Source organism: Anabrus simplex, chromosome 12 (assembly GCF_040414725.1).
Source record: "Anabrus simplex isolate iqAnaSimp1 chromosome 12, ASM4041472v1, whole genome shotgun sequence".
NCBI classification, from domain to species: Eukaryota; Metazoa; Arthropoda; class Insecta; order Orthoptera; family Tettigoniidae; genus Anabrus; species Anabrus simplex.
The window spans coordinates 38,485,314-38,502,354 of NC_090276.1; the positions used below are offsets into that span (position 1 = coordinate 38,485,314).

General features: G+C 39.2%; 1 protein-coding gene across 4 annotated transcripts in view; it reads right to left on the reverse strand.

The window, feature by feature from the left end:
- Swt1 (Swt1 RNA endoribonuclease) overlaps nucleotides 1-17,041 on the reverse strand; it is a 241,258-nt gene that overhangs the window by 73,009 nt on the left and 151,208 nt on the right. For 3 of the 4 annotated variants that reach the window (XM_067156738.2, XM_067156736.2, XM_067156737.2), the window contains exon 14: nucleotides 6,454-6,594. In XM_067156738.2, the coding sequence (XP_067012839.2) occupies nucleotides 6,454-6,594 (141 nt within the window). Of the gene's footprint in view, nucleotides 1-6,205; nucleotides 6,340-6,453; nucleotides 6,595-17,041 lie in introns of those variants that run through there. The other variant, XM_067156739.2, reaches the window with a different exon arrangement.

A 17,041-nucleotide genomic window follows, 5' to 3' on the forward strand; every position in this document is an offset into this window, starting at 1 on the left:
TGGTTTGTTTGTGTTACAGTGGCTGCAGTGACCAGCTTCTTCGGACAGCAACCTGAAGTGCCAAGTTGGGAGGCACACTCTGTGCCTTGGGCGCTACCATGCCACACCACGATCCTGTGACGAACGTCCTATGGTGGCAGTCTGCCTGGACGGTGTCTCACCATGCTGCTTATCTGGTGCAAGATACCACTGGACTGCAATTACATAGCTACATAGATCGGACTAAAATTGAATGGAGGCTGGCGGCAAGCGGCCGTGTCGGCAGCCGCATCATCAGTGAGAACCTGTGGCCTAGCTGTGCTGTGTCTGGTGTGGAAAAGTGGTGCAAAATACTGAGTCCATGACTTGCCTAATAGGAGGTTTTGAACGCTGTTTAGCAACAAGTGAAAAGTTTCTGTATTTCTAACATTTGGCAGAAAGAATGGTGTACATGATTTGGTGGACAGAGTACAAATTGTCTAATCACCTGTGAAAGAAGGCATTTTGAAGTGTAATGTGACTATCCATGTAGATTTTGTGATATTTATTGAATAGGTGGATCTATATTATTTTGAAAATTATTAGTGAATCGTAAAATCTTGGCTACTAAAAAGACCTGTGGTGTGCTGACAGGTTGTTTTGTTTGTTATCAGAAGGTCTACTTCAAGAAATCGTGTGTGTTAGAATAAAGTATCTTTACCATCTGTACTGTGTGGGAACATTTTATTGCTTTCTCCCCAAGGAAACTATGTTAATGGTCGAGCGTGGCTCGACTTTCGGGGGGAGGAAGATGTCACAGGTGAACAATATTGTGGAAGTGGAAAGTGTTTTTGAAGACTTTATTTGTAAAGTATAATATAACGTTTTATTTGTAATGACCTAACCTGTACTGTGTAATATTTGTAACATATGTAATTGTAAATGGTAGATTTCTATTCTGTACTTACTGGAAGTATCTAGAAAACTGTTGAACAGGGTGTGTGCCTTTTGTGGGTTATGTTTTCTAGAAGGAAATTTCTTACTATTCTGGAAATGGAAGATTCGCGAACGTGTGTCTTCGAGAATGTTAGTTAAAGTTCGCGACGGGAGTAGGAATTGTGATTGGTGAACCTAGGAGGGGATGGGCGGATTCATACATTCTGATTGGCTACTCCAAGGCCAGAATTTTCCTATATATAGTGAGCGAGGCAGCGATCATGATGATTCGGTCTTGTCTTGGCCTGATCTGCCTTTAATCTGTGTTGGTCTGCGTCGTGTGCAACGCCTCGCTTCCGAGAGGGTGCATCCTCGGGTAAGCACTCTTACTTTACGTTCTGGTTAAAATTTCCGTAATGTTCAGTTGCTATTTCATATAGGAGTCTGCCCTGGCCTAACCTAGATTCGCCAAATTAATTATTTACGACACATTAGCTTTTCTGCTGGGGTTCCCAGTTTGTTTTCGAGGCATTCCCATTTCTTATTTCACTAAATATGTAGATTGTAAATTAATACATTTTCCTTGGGGTTTGCCTCTGGTAGTTCAGTGACACTTGATGTACGAGTTTAGGAGAATACGTTCTGTTCACCGTGAATTGTAATTGCGTTTAACCTACTAACTTGCATTGCACTACTGGATCTGTAACTAGTTGTATAGTTGGTTTGAAGTTTGAAACTCTCAGTGAAGCCTGTTATCAAAGAACTTCTAAGATATGTGTATCACGGAGGTTATAGTTTCGTAAGTTGTAATTCGGTGGATTGTGTTCGGAATGTAATCGTAAAATTTCACTTGTAAATAATATTTTTCAAAGTTAGGATCACGGCGATTCATTTCAGAATCTGCAATCCAAGCCATGTCCATGCCCTCGGTAGGTCCTGCCTGTTTCCACTTTCCTAGTTTATTATCCACTAGTTGGCCCTACTGATATTTTGTATTATGTTTTTGTTGGCTGAGATCCGCATAGGCCAGCTGATGTGTCTCTGAGTGTATAGTTTTTTCTGATAGTGTGTAAGTGCTCTTACTTCCCTCCTTTATTGTGTTTATTACTTGTTTTGTGTAACCACCGTAGTAAAGTTACAGTATTGAACAGGTGGATCTATAAATATTACAATAATATTTGAGAACAACTTTATGCCAAAAAAAAAAAAAAAAAAAAAAAAACGAATAATTTCAATGAAAAAGTAACTGATTTTCATCACTGTCATTGAGAAGCATAAAGTGAAGGAATATTTGTTCTGCCAAACAGGAACCACAGGTCAGACGCCATTCAGTTCCCATATGCCACAAAGTCGAACAATCGATAAGAAGGGGACATTGAGTGTTTTCGTATGCTCTACAGGAAATGAAAAACAATGTACTGCAATGCTTACTGTAACAGGTGATGGCAGAAAGCTTGCGCCTTATATTATTCTAAAACTAAAAACAATGCCTGACGTAAAATTTCCGCGAGAGATCTACGTTCGTATCCAAGAAAAAGGATAGATTGACACGTCACTCCTACAAGATTAGATATGAATGGTTTGGGGAAATCTATCAGGGTCCCTCCTTCGATGCCCGGCCCTTCTCGTGTTGGACAGTTTCTTTTTTTTGCTGGTATGTCATTATTATGCACTTACATGAATGGTACTTTTATGAGTTCATGTTTATTTTACTTCAGGTAGTATTGCCAGCTCATAACGGGAAGGATATTTTCCTGTGTCGATACTTCAAACCCACGTGTCCAACTTACCTGATGTACCCTACTTCACTTTTCAGAAAAAACCTCATGCCGGAATTTTACGGCAAATTATAACCGAAGATGAGTTGACTCAATTGTGTGTATATTCCTTTTAAATGTATATGAACTAAATATTTTTTTTAAATATCTGAATTCCTTGAATAATTTACGTATCCAAAGTTTTCGCCTGTATTTTTTGTCAAAAGAGTGCATTAATTACACGAGAAAATGCGATAATTATTAGGCCATCAAGTCAACAAGGTCCGACACTGTGGTTAGCTGGTTCTAGTCCTAATGATGGAAGGGAAAAAAACTAATTTTCATTCCCCCATTGGATAACTTTCTTCCCAACCTGCTGTAATGTTCATCATCACTTTAACCAACACTAAGAGGAACAGTGTCTGTATGGGTCGGCTTGCGATGTACTGCTATTTGCAGAAGACTTTCCACCACCCTTGACAAAATTACGGAGTGATTAAGAAGCTAGCTGCATGTGCAAGAAAAATTTGTCAACCACAGCACTTAAACGAGAAGCTCAGCCTCCTCAATATGGCCCTATCTGCTAATGACTACAGCCACAAAGATATCCAGCAAGCACTCATCCCAGATGTCCAACAACCAGGGAGAAAGAGGAGCAGCCGGCAGCTAAGGCTTTTCTGCCGTATATTGGGAAGACAACTGATAGAATATGGAGGCTACTGAAGTCCCAAGGTGTAATAAAACCAATATATAGGCCAATGAAGAAAATCCAGGACATGCTAAGTTCTGCTAAAAATAAGCACCATCCTCTCTTCAAAGGTGTTTACAAGATCCCGTGCAGTTGTGGCCAGGTGTACACAGGAAGTGCAAAACGCAGCATCGCCAGCCGACTGAAGGAGCACAATAGGCACAGCCAGTTGGGACAAGCAGAAAGGTCATCAGTTGCTTAACACTCACTGCTAGCAGGTCACAAGAGACAGTACAGCACCACCAAAATACTGTCAATTACAGTGCCTTATCATGCCCAGATACAAAGGGAAGCCATTGAAATCCTGAAGCACACCAATAGCTTCAACTGTAAGGAGGAATCTGAAAGGGTATACAACACCTGGTTTCCAGGCCTGAAAGCTTTAAATTCTGAAGGACACGATGCCGCGGCAGGCCAGAAAAAGCAAGGGGTGATCAGTTGTCTATTTCCACCAAGGCCGGTCGACCAATCATAGGCCGAAGAAGAGCCAATCAGCGACTGCCCCTTCAGCATGGCAGACCAATAGGTGAGCAGCGCAACGTAGCATGCACTATCATTAGCCAAAGAACAGCAAATCAGTGACCGTCCCCCACCATGGCGGACCATAAGCCACAACTCCATTCCACTGTAAGCTTTACAGCCATCAAGTCTGTCGGAACGCTAGAAAATGCCAAACGCAGTCTTCGGTGAAACATCGTGATCATCATTTGCTCCTGCTCTGTGTAAGCCTCAACTGCTGCCATCTATAGCCTTTCAGACAGGCTGCTTTCTGTAGTGTCTCTTCTTTGCCTATGAAGATCCCTCTTCAACACAAGGCAGCGGTTTCCTCTTTATTAACCCCAAAATGGAAGACAGTGGATCATTTATGCTTATTTATAAAACGTGAGATAAATAACCATCACGGATTGTGCAAATGTTCCTTGTTAGCCTCTCGAATAAGGGTCTGCAATGGTCTAATATGTTTCATCCCAATATAATCTTGATAGCTTGTTTTTGTATTTGGAAAGTAATAATAAATATTTAAGTACATAATGTGTCACACTTCTATTTTTCAACCATCAACACAGGAGACAAGCATTTAATAATTGTGCTACCCAATTTCAAAACAGGCTTTGGAAGCTGTGGGCTAAGAAAGGTCCACTGAATACAGAACATCCATGGAAGGAGACATGTTTAACCCTCTGTTAAACGCACGTCCGGCTGTAACACCACTACATGACTGAGCCTGCAACTATTCGTAAACTTCCTTTTCTTTCATTTCCAGTTTTTTTCCAACTATTCCTTATTTCTTTCTTTTGTGAGCCCATTTACCTTGTAAATCCTTTATTTTGATTTTATTTATATTAATAAATTGATACATTATTTATATCAACATTTCTCTCCTTTGGGTTAAATTGGAAGTGTTATCAAGTGCAAATCACAGGTCTTAGAAAAACCAATTGTAAATTAACAGAATGAAAATCCACAGCCTGTTTCCAGTCATTCGACCGATCAGGCTGCAGATTTTCAAATTAACACAATAATGAATCTAAACTATAAACAAGTCATTTCTACATCAAGGTAAAAAATCTACTAAGCCCTGACAGCGACAACAACTTAACTCCATGGCACTACAGCCCTGAAGAGCCTTGGCCTACCAAGTGGCCGCTGCTCAGCCTGAAGGCCTGAGATTACGAGGTGTTGTCTGGTCAGCACAACGAATCCTCTCAGCCATTATTCTTGGCTTTCTAGATCAGGGCCCTATCTCACTGTAAGATAGCTCCTCAATTCTAAACACATAGGCTGAGTGGACCTCAAACCAGCTCTCAGATCCAGGTAAAAATCCCTGATCTGACTGGGAATCGAACCCAGGGCCTCTGGGTAAGAGGCAGGCACGCTACCCCCACACCACAGGGCCAGCAAATAGTGATAATAGTAAACAAAATTTATTGTGAAAAATACTTGACGTGAACATGTTCTAACAGAATGTGGAGGAGGATACGAGTAACAGGGAAATATCAAGTCAGTATTGTCAACTATCCACCGTTTTATTTTGACTTTAAATGCCATATACAAGAGACAACACACTTATACAGTAGAAAGGGAATGATATTTACACAAACAAGTTCAAATACCTTTATGATCTTCAAAAAATTTTTCCTAGCAATTGTGTTCTTGGTATTGTGTTTGAAAATTATATAGGCATTTGTATCAGCAATATTTAGAAAAGAGAAGAACACAACCAAAGTCCAACGTTGTGATGTTCTTGCCACAGAGTACGTGGATTTCATTTCATCCACCTTATGACATGAAGTCGGGCATTGATATTATGTTTATCCCACTATATATATATTTTTGCTAGTTGCTTTATGACGCACCGACACAAATAGGTCTTATTGCGACGGTGGGATAGGGAAGGCCTAGGAGTGGGAAGGGAGCGGCCGTGGCCTCAATTAAGGAACAGTCCCACCATTTGCCTGGTGTGAAAATGGGAAACCACGGAAAACCATTTTCAGGGTTGCCGACAGTGGGGTTCGAACCCACTATCTCCCGGATGCAAGCTCACAGCTGCGCGCTCCTAACCGCACGGCCAACTCGCCTGGTTATATCCCACTATAAATAACCACGAGTAGAAAATAGGTAAAAAAAATGCGCCCACTACTACACTTGCAGCTAATACATATATATAATTTCATAATAAATAATAACGGAAGAATGCTTGACTTACCAAAAGACCGAGTACGGTTAACAAGTCACCGATACGTGCCTGTGGAGTAAGACTCTGCAAGTCTGCAGTTGACAATACAAACCTTTATAATCAATAGCTGAGCGATTATTGAGACATTCTCACACCGTCATGGCCTTTGTATTGTTGAAGAAGGAAGCTATAGGAAGCCAGCCCCTTCCAACTAGCTTTGTAGGCCTGTGATACCAAAACTAAACACAGTGTGGACTCTCACTCTGCAGTGCATGATACGGAGGGTTAAAGAAAAATGAAACAAATTTCTACAGTTCAAGATGACACTTCAATTAAGTATTAATACAGTAATGGATGTATAAACAATAAATAATTACCTTTCAAGACATTGGGTTATATCGTGTACCGTAGCATACATTTCTGGAAGCTTCTGCTCAATATCTGCCATTGACGGGAATGGATTAGGTCTGGGGAACTGAAAATTATGTTCCAATCCTAAAGCTTCGAGTAGGATGGCACTGTAAAAAGGGAGAGCAAAAAAAGTGTGTGTCAAACAACTAATCACTTCAAGATATTAAACAACAATATATAAAGAACCACAATATTATATTGCTACATTGAATGGTGAACCAAACATTATCAGCAGTGGTAGGAAGAGTACAAGAAAGAAGTAACTGGGTTCTATTACAGTAAAATGAGAAATTTTTTACTCAGTTACAATTATAAATAACTTTCTCAACAAGTAATCACTAAAATCACAACTACGATTGCTTTACAGAACACTAGTCTTAGGAAATAACTGGTTTATTTTCGCATGGGATTGGAATAATACAAAAGTTTGCAAGGAAAATACATTATGTGATCAAAAGTATCTGGACACCCCCAAAAACATACGTTTTTCATCTTAGGTGCATTGTGCTGCCACCTACTGCCAGGTACTCCATATCAGCGACCTCAGTAGTCATTAGGCATCGTGAGAGAGCAGAATGGGCCGCTTCGTGTAACTCACGGACTTACGTGGTCAGGTGATTGGGTGTCACTTGTGTCAGAAGTCTCTACGCGAGATTTCCACACTCCTAAACATCCCTAGGTCCACTATTACTGATGTGATAGTGAAGTGGAAACGGGAAGGGACACGTACAGCATGAAAGCGTACAGGCCGACCTTGTCTGTTGACTGATAGAGACAGTCGACTGTTGAAGAGGGTTGTCAAGTGTAATAGGCAGGTATCTATCCAGACCATCATACAGGAATTCCAAATTGCATCAGGATCCACTCCAAGTACTATGACAGTTCAGTGGGAGGTGAGAAAACTTGGATTTCATGGTCGAGCGGCTGCCCATAAGCCACACATCACCAAGTTCAATGCCAAACGACGCCTCGCTTGGTGTAAAGAGCGTAATCATTGGACAACTGAAGAGTGGAAAAACATTGTGTGGAGTGACCAATCATGGTACACAATGTGGCGATCTGATAGCAGGTGTGGTGAACGTCATCTGCCAGCGTGTGGTGTTATGGTGTGGTCATGCTTTTCATGGAGGAGGCTTGCACCCCTTGTTGTTTTGCATGGCACTATCACAGCACAGGCCTATATTGTTGTTTTAAGCACCTTCTTGCTTCCCACTGTTGAAGAGCACTTTGGGGATGGCGATTCAACACGATAGAGCACCTGTTCATAATGCTCGGCCTGTGGCGGAGTGGTTACATGACAATAACATCCCTGTAATAGACTGCCTGCACAGAGTCCCGACCTTAATCCTATAGAACACCTTTGGGAAGTTCTGGAACGCCGACTTCGTACCAGGCCTCACCGACCAACATCGCTACCTCTCCTCAGCACGGCACTCCGTGAAGAATGGGCTGCCATTCCCCAAGCAACCTTCCAGCACCTGACTGGACGTATGCCTGCGAGAGTGGAAGCTGTCATCACGGCTAAGGGAGGGCAAACACCATATTGAATTCCAGCATTACCGACGGAGGGCGCCACAAACTTGTACGTCATGTTCAGCCAGGTATCCGGATACTTTTGATTACATAGTGTATAATACAGCACTTCATTTTGTGTTTAAAAAAAAAAAAAAAAAAAGCATAGTCAAGTGGCTAACCTCACTTTGTGAACTTTCAAAATTATATTTTGCCATAATTTTTGTTTTAGTTAATGGCTTTTAGCATTTCAAACAATTTTCCATTTATTTGCAAATTAATTGGTTCTTACAATTCACATTGCTAATCCACATCATCTTGGTAAGGGGGTGGGGAGGAGTAAATCTTTGCATTTACTGAAAAACGCCTTACAGGGATACTTGTGAAAGAATACCTGTGGTTTAATTTTAATAATATCACTGGAATAAGTTTTCTGCTTCTGTCCAATGTTATTACTAGAATGTAATAAATACAATTTAAACTGAAGTAGTAAATTACAAGAATTTAATTTTGTAAAAAGTAACGACAGCAAGTAAAAATGACAGAGAATGTAATTGTTACAATTAATTTGGTTACTTTTACTCAATTATTTTAAACTCTGAATACTAGGTATGATTCTTTAGTCATTTGCCTGACTTGAGGGTCTATAAATACTACAATTTTGAACATTTAATGAAGTATAATTCCTAAACAATAAATTATAATGCTAGAAATATGCCATAATTAAGCATAAAATTAGCTTGAAAAAGCAACAGTCGTAGGTTCTATACACAATGAATCTAAAGTTTCTCATGTAGGCACCATTCAAATCATTTTCCAACTCCAGTTTCCCAGGTGTGGTGTACAAGCGCTTGCCATCTCCTCCTGTCTTCATACATCTTCTGTTCCAGTACATCCTCCCATTTGAGTCCTTTCTCCTCCACATCTGATCTTACAGTCTCTATCAAGCATTTTCTTGGTCTTCCCTGTGGTCTTCTTCCTATGAGATTAAGGTCAAAATATTTTCTGGCAGGTCTTTACCTCTTCATTCTCATCATGTGCCCTTACCACTGAAGTCTGCGTTTCTTTATGACGCTGGTAATAGGAACCTCGATACCAGCTACTTTCCTATCCACTTCATTTCTGATCTTGTCCTTTCTGGTAGTTTGGTTCATGGTTCTAATGAATCTCATTTCAGTTGCTTGGATTCTACTGAAATCTTTGTTTAGTAGGGTACAAGTCTCTAAACCGTATGTGAGGACTGGTAGTAAGTGTGGTACATGATTGTTTTTGCTTTTTGTGGTACTTTGCAGTCCCAGAGAAGATTTCTGACTTGACTGTAGAAGTTTGATGCTTTCTGTGTCCTGCTGAGTATTTCCTACCTAACAGTGTTGTCTTTTCAGATTGTGCTTCCGAGGTACTTGAAGTGGGAAGCTGATTCGATTTTTACTCCTTCCAGAAATATATTTGAGCTTGTTCCCTCCCTATTGATGGTCATTTCCACTGTCTTAGTTTTGCTCATCTTCAGTCCAAAATTTTTGAATGTATTGTTCCATTCATTAAGTTCACCATTCACAATGAAAATTAAACATAACGTAGAAGTAAAAATAAAAAAATACAGTAGATGCCATGTAATATAATGGAACCATTCACAATGGATAACGTAATGAATCAATGTTCGATTAAATGTTAACATAGGAGATTGCAAAGTCCAAGCTTCTGCGCTTACGTTTATGCAGAATATAAGCAATCAACTTAATCAGAATGTACTGCTATCCAGATATTTGTAGTTGCACAATGGCCTTGTTCGATGAAACACTGGTTCAATTTATCGGACCCATCCGTGTTTCCATAAAGAGATAATAAAATCATACAAAGATGCAGTGTTGAAAGTCAACGTACAGGCATCAATTTCACATGAACTGAATTGCAAAAGTAAGTAAAACAACTTTGTTTATATTAATGCATATATATATGAACTATTTTGTTTTGTATCTTTTTGTAGATAATTCTTCTTCTTCTTCTTCTTCTTCTTTGTGCCCTGCAGTCTCCCGGACGTTGGCGATCAATGTGGAGAGTGCTTTTCTGTCTTCAGCAACACGGTACAGTTCTTCGGTATTTTTTATGCTTGTCCAGTCTTTAATATTCTTAAGGCATGTTGTTCTCCTTCTGCCTACTACTCGGCGCCCTTCAATTTTGCCTTTCAAAATTAGATTAAAACTGCGTATTTTTCACCACGCAAAACATGTCCTAGGTATACAATTTTTCTGCATTTGATGGAGGTTACCAGTTCTTTTTTTTGCATTTTGCTCTCTGTAGTACTTGTTCATTGGTGGCATGATCAATCCACGAGACTCTAAGCATTCTTCTATGAAGCCAAAGTTCTAAGGCTTCCAGTCTTTTGATGGTGGCCTCTTTTAACGTCCAAGCTTCAACCCCATAAAGGAGAGTAGACCAAATATGACATTTCACCATACGCTGCAAAGTTTTAAATTTAATGCATCACCACACAACAATGTTTTCATCTTCCTGAATGTTGAGCTTGCAATTTCTATTCGGCTCTTAATTTCTAAGTCTGGATTCAAATCATCTGTTATCCAACAACCAAGATATTTGTTTATTTACTTGTTGAATATGTTGGTCTTTATTATTTACATGTTGGCAAATGATATATTCTGAAAATCACCAATACTACTGCAGGTTGTACATACAAGAAATCTTCTATCCGGCCATAAACAGTCATTTGAAATCATCTGAGAGCTATAGAATGTCCTTGGTTTTACGTCCCACTAACTAGTTTTACAGTTTTCGTTAAGGTGGAAATGTATTAAGCAGTTTGGCCTATGCTGATGACTTGGTCTTGAATGGCAGATTTGATGAAAGCCTGCAATCTAACATCTTGGAACTTGAAAATAGGTGCAGTGAATTTGATTTGAAAATTAGCATTTTCAAGAATAAAGTGATGTCTGTAGGGAGGAGACCTAAGAGGACTGAATGTCAGGTATTTCAAGTGTTTAGGATGTGTGTTCTCCTAGGATGGTAGTACAATAAATGAGACTGAATTAAGTTGCAGCAAAGATAATGCAGTGAGTTCGCAGTTTTAGCAAAGGGACATGTTTCATCTGTATTTTGGAGACATTTTCAGCCTAATAACATAAGTATGGTAAGATTCATAGTGTTCCTAATGAACTGCTACAACAAATAACACATCCAAAATTTCAAGAGTTAAACGTAACTCCGTCAAATGCACAATTAAAAGATACCTTAAACAGGCCAAGTGGTGATGATGATGATGCTTGTTATTTAAAGGGGCCTAACATATAGGTCATCGGCCCCTAATGGTACGAAATGTAATGAAAATTTAAAACAAAATCATCCACTGACCAAAATAAAACATGTCATGATGAAGAATGAAGGAATGGATATGAATTTTAAAAAAATCAGTGGATCCGACCCAGAAACTAGCATAAACAATAGTAACCAAAGGACTGCTTCTAAAGCACAATTCTGAATCGAGGATGCTTGTTGTATAAAGGAGTCCAAAATTCAGGTCAACGGCCCCTCATAATGGTAGTAAAGTAGAACTATGGTATTTGTCATGTTATGGTACTAATCAAAAGTAACGTACACTCACTGTGTTCCAAACATTGTGGTGTAACGCACAAGTATAGTACGTCGCACAAGTAACGCAGACCTATGGTGCTTCTCACATAATGGCGCCACTCAAAGGCAAGTATGAAGGTAGTTCAATCACACAAGTATGAAGGATGAGTTCTCCACCTAATCAATACTTTATTTTACATAGTGTCGATATTATTTACATAAAAGATAGTACCGGTTTCAACCTGTAAATAGGTCATCTTCAGCTGTTGAAGAACCTGCTTAATAGTGACTGTACAGAATAAATACTACTAAAATCAAAATTAAACAAGAATGCCATTAAAATAAACATGAATGCCACTATTCTAATATACTTAATGTTACGATATATACATATGGTACAGTTTTGGGGTTAAAGGGCTTTTATCCTGGACCCATTATTTCTACATATTTCAAAATTATATTTGTTGCAGTTGAAACTGGATACAGTTCTTAGAGTTTATGAAGAATCACTGACATTCTGGTGACACGCTTGGATATCTAATGTTAAATGCCAACACTATGTCCAACGGTTTTATGAGATGATTCAAAGTGCATTGTTGGGCCGCAAACATGCGGGGACGTCTTGTTCATTAGAATAACAGGTTTAGTAACCTGTTTACAGATACAGTACATAGCTCATTCTCAGTCTATGTCAATGCTGAAAAACATGCTAGTTTATATTAGACTTCACTGTTGAGGGTTACATTGCTGTGTGGGACATAGTGAAATCAATGAAAGTGAATTGTGGGCGCTCCCCCTCTTCATAATTGCGTTCCCTCAGGCAAATTTAAAAAATCTGAGAAAGAAGAAAAGGAAGGAAGGTAGCTATTAGAATAACTGATAGAGTGTGCCTGTTAAATAGGTTGTGTACATGGTGTGTGTGTTACTTAAGTGTGAACTGGACATGTCCTCAAGCATAGTTAGGAGCGTGCTGCACATTGTTGCGTGTACATCTTGTGGCTGTCGTAGCGTTAAGAAAGAGAGGTGGTGGGGAGGAGGAAGCAGCTTGTGGAGTGGGTGGTGTGGAGTGGGGTGTGTGTGGGTTTGTGCTTGCTGATTCTTTTTAAATAGCTGTCTCTTAGAATGGGTATGGCTGTGTTGAAAAGAATGTTTGCTTTATCTGTGATTTCGTTTTTAAGTTAGCGTATCGGCCATGCTGATGTAAAAATCTTCCATTATATTGAGCAATGGGCCTGTGGGGTTCATATTTAAAATTTCCATGTCATTCTCAATATTAGTGAATTTATGCTTGTGTTCCTCAACATGTTGCCCTATGGATGAAAAGTGATTATATTTAGTGGCGTTGATGTGTTCGTTGTATCGAATAGAAAAACATCTGCCGGTGCGCCCGATGTAGCTGGCTTCACAATCGTTGCATTTTATGCGATATACTCCTGAGTGGCTGTATTTGTTATTCTCATTGACCAATTTAGTGTTGTGTAAAATAGAAGCATTATTACGTGTGGTTCTGTAAGCTATTCTTAGAGTGTGTTTTTTGAAAATACTGGTTATGGGGTGGATGTGGGTGTTGTTAAATGCAAAAAGTGTGTAATCTTTCTTAGTTTCGCTGTTTCTGCTTAATTTGGATTTCGGTTTATGTTTTATTTTGTGAATGATTTTGTTTATCATGTTTCTATTGTATCCATTATGCTCCGCTATTTTCGTGAATTATGTTCAGTTCTATTTTCAATTCTTCCTTCATGTTGTAGTATGCCACTTTTCTTGTGTGCATTTGGGTGAGTGGAATCAATTTTTATTGTGTTGGAGGTTTCCTATAGATTCTGTATGTTAAGTGGTCTTCACTTTTAGTGACAGATAAGTCAAGATGGTTCAAAGTGTGATCTTTCTCAGTTTCCACAATAAATTTTATATGTGGATCTATTTTGTTTAGCTGTTGAAGTATGTTGTTTTTCGTTTGTGGACCTGTAGTCTATAACAACGAAGATATCGTCTACAAATCTGCACCAGAATGACATATTGTTAATTTTGCTAATGTCTGAGGAGTGTTCTAAGTGGTCTATGTAGATCTCAGCTAGTATTCCTGAAGCTGGTGAACCCATGGGAAGGCCTTGCTGTTTGTAGATAGTGTTGTGAAATCTAAAGTAATTATTGTTTAGGGCAAATTCAAGTAAATTAATGAATTCATCTATTTCGAGGATGCTTACATTACTGTGATTTTTTAAATTTGATTCTATTAGTCTTATTGCTTTCTGTGTGGGTATGTTACGGTACATGTTAATGATACCATATGACGCTAGAACGTAGTGTTGTTCGATTTTCAGTTCTTTGGTGATGTTGCAGAATTCTATTGAGTTTTGTACTGATTTCTTGGCTAAGAATGTGTAGTGTTTTTTGAGAAATGTTTGTATGAAGCATGATAATTTTTAAGTCGGGCTTGATCTATAATTTATGATCGGCCTCATGGGTACATTATCTTTGTGGACCTTACGGTAGGCTTTCGCAGTCGGCAGTTGCGGATTCATTATGGTCAGCTTCGTGGTTTCTTGCTCATTAAGGAGAAAGTGGGTGTTTTTCAGTTATGTTTTTAGATTTCTTTGGATACTGGCAGTTGGATCTTTTAGTTTGATTTGAAAGGTGTTGTCTAGGAAACATTGTTTAGTTTTAGTGATGTATTTGTTTCTGTCGATGATGACTGTGGTATTACCTTTGTCTGCCTTTGTTATTAATAGATTATGGTATAGTATAGCTAACAGATTATAGTAGTACTCAAAGGCAACGCAAACCCAGGGTGTTCCTCACCTAGGTGTACTAATCACCATTGCTGGTATTCCCGTGGTATTCCTCATACAGTGGGTACTAATCACAGGCAATGCCCAGACCTGTGGTGTTTCTCACAATGGTACTAATCACGGGTACTGGAAACACACAGTGAACCACTCTCTGCTGCTACTAATCACAAACCTATTGTGTACGTAACATAGTGGTACTACTGTTGATAAACTTAACCATACTAGGTATTTTATTTGATCCTCTCTTGACTTTTCTGAATCTATTAATTATAAGGTGTACTGACAAGGTGGCCTCAAAATAAAACTAAGATAGTTTCTTAAATAGATAGTGGTACTACTGGCTAGTAAAGGCGACCCAGGGTGTTCTCCGTGTGATGGTACTAATGATGTTATTTGCTTTACGCCCCACTAACTACTTCCCATAGGAAATCTCACATGCAGGTTCTGAGCCTACAAAATATGTTTCTGCCCCTTTCCTGGCCAGTTTCTGCCTTTTTATTTCCTTCAATACCTGCATGCCCTGGTACCCATAATATTTTGACAGTGTTGTAATTACTTCTGGTAATCGCTCACTTGACATTGTTCAGATTTTAGAACCTCAACCCCCTTTCACTTACACAAGCGTCAGTTTACAGTAAATCGTATCCCAGCACACATTCCAGTATGCCTAAGGAAAAGTTTTTTACTAGTGTTAAGTTACGAAGCTTTGTTAAGGAATTTGGAGAGGAATATTTCTGTACAGACAGTTCAGTTCTATTTTGCAAGTGAAAGTCGTGGCTGAAAAATGTTTTAATGTGCAACAACATTGTAACACAGCAAAACACAGCAGCAATGTCAAACGACAATATGTCTATAAGAAGAGGCAGCAATTGATATTCTAAAAGGCTGTTACATCTTTGGCGATGGACAGATGTTCTGTAGGAACCGATTTTTTAGTGTATCTCTCCAGGAATTTCTTGAAATGGAGATTGTTCACCTTGTTTAGAGGAATGTTTGCAGACACCAACAACAGGAATATTGACGTTATGTTTCTTCAATAGGTTGGTGACGCTGTAGATATCTTGATTGAATGTAAAAGTTGAGAATAACTTAGGGCTGGGATTATCTCTATAGGTATGTATTCACAAAAATTTGATAAGTGAATCAAGGATAATAGACTGTGAATAACTGCACATGTATATACAGAAAACTAATATTAAAGTAAGAATAAAGAATTTAGTTAAATATGTATCAGAGGATTTGCCGTTTTGTTTATAATTTATTTTAAAATGACCATATTTTGATTAATAATTTTCGTGTCATATTTTTGTCATTTTTGAGGTCATATTTGCTTGCTTATTTGGGCTATTATTAGGTCTTAAACATCACCATACCTCGTACCACAATCACTAGATCATCTGCGTATCCGTGTGTATAGAAACCCTGTTAGTTGAGCGTAGCTATGATTTTGTTCACCATGAGGTTCCACAGCCGAGGCGAAAGAACTCCTCCCTGGGCACAGCCTCGGGTGGCCCTAACCGTCAGCGTTTCTTCAAACAAGGTAGCTGTTATCTTCCTTCCGTCTAACATGGATTTAATCCATTTGACAACGGTTTTACTCACCTTGCTCTTTTCCATGCTTTGACCATAGTCATAGGTTGTATTGCTGAAGGCTCCGAGTACAGCGGGTTGGTTAGGGTGAGGTCTTTGACCTTCATTGTATACAAAGGGTATTCCAATTGTATCAACAGCGTGATACCGAGAAGCAGTTTTGTGAATACTAGTTTTCAGGTACGCCGAGGGACTGGAATTGAGTCCCGCAGGAGTTTTTTTACGCGCCAGTAAATCTACCGACACGAGGCCGACCTGAGAAATCAATCCAGGTGAGCCGGGCAAACACACTACAGTCTTTCTAGCTGAAGTGATAGCTATCACAACATGTCTTGATGAAAATCTGAAAATTTTTACGGACAGCCAAGCGGCCACTGAGGCACCAGAAGCAGTCTGGATAATATCCAGAATTGTCTGCTATTGCCATTCAGTTCTCCTGAAGCTCTCAAAGTTCGCATTCGGTACGTTGAAGATGATTTTGCACACATACAGCTGTCGTCAAACCGCTGAAATATGACATTTCTACTAAAATAGCTCAAAATATGACCTTATGGCAAAAAATAGCCAAAATATGCATTTATATGACAAATGAAAATCACTTAATTGTGACAATTACCTGATTTGCCTGTCATAAGAGGCGACTAAAAGGGGCAACTAGGGGATGACTGTATTAGAACCATGAAACTACTTGTGATTTAATGTACCATCACGCCGGGCTGAGTGGCTCGGACGGTTGAGGCACTGGCCTTTTGTCCCCAACTTGGCAGGTTCGATCCTGGCTCAGTCCAGTGGTATTTGAAGGTGCTCCGAAATCCAATTAGACAAGAAAATAGAGACAAAGAAAAAAATATGACTTTTCCTAAACATCCGAGCCCTAGTGATGAGTGTTATCCAGGACCTCATGCAAGGATCACCTATCCTTGTGGAGAACTGGTGTCGGGAAGAACAACTATCAGTCAATCCGAACAAGATAACTCTGGTCCTTTTTACAAGGAGAAAATTAGAGGGAAAGAGATCACTGAAGCTATTTGGACAAGATATATATGTGGAAGAACAGGCACTGCACCTAGGTGTAGTATTA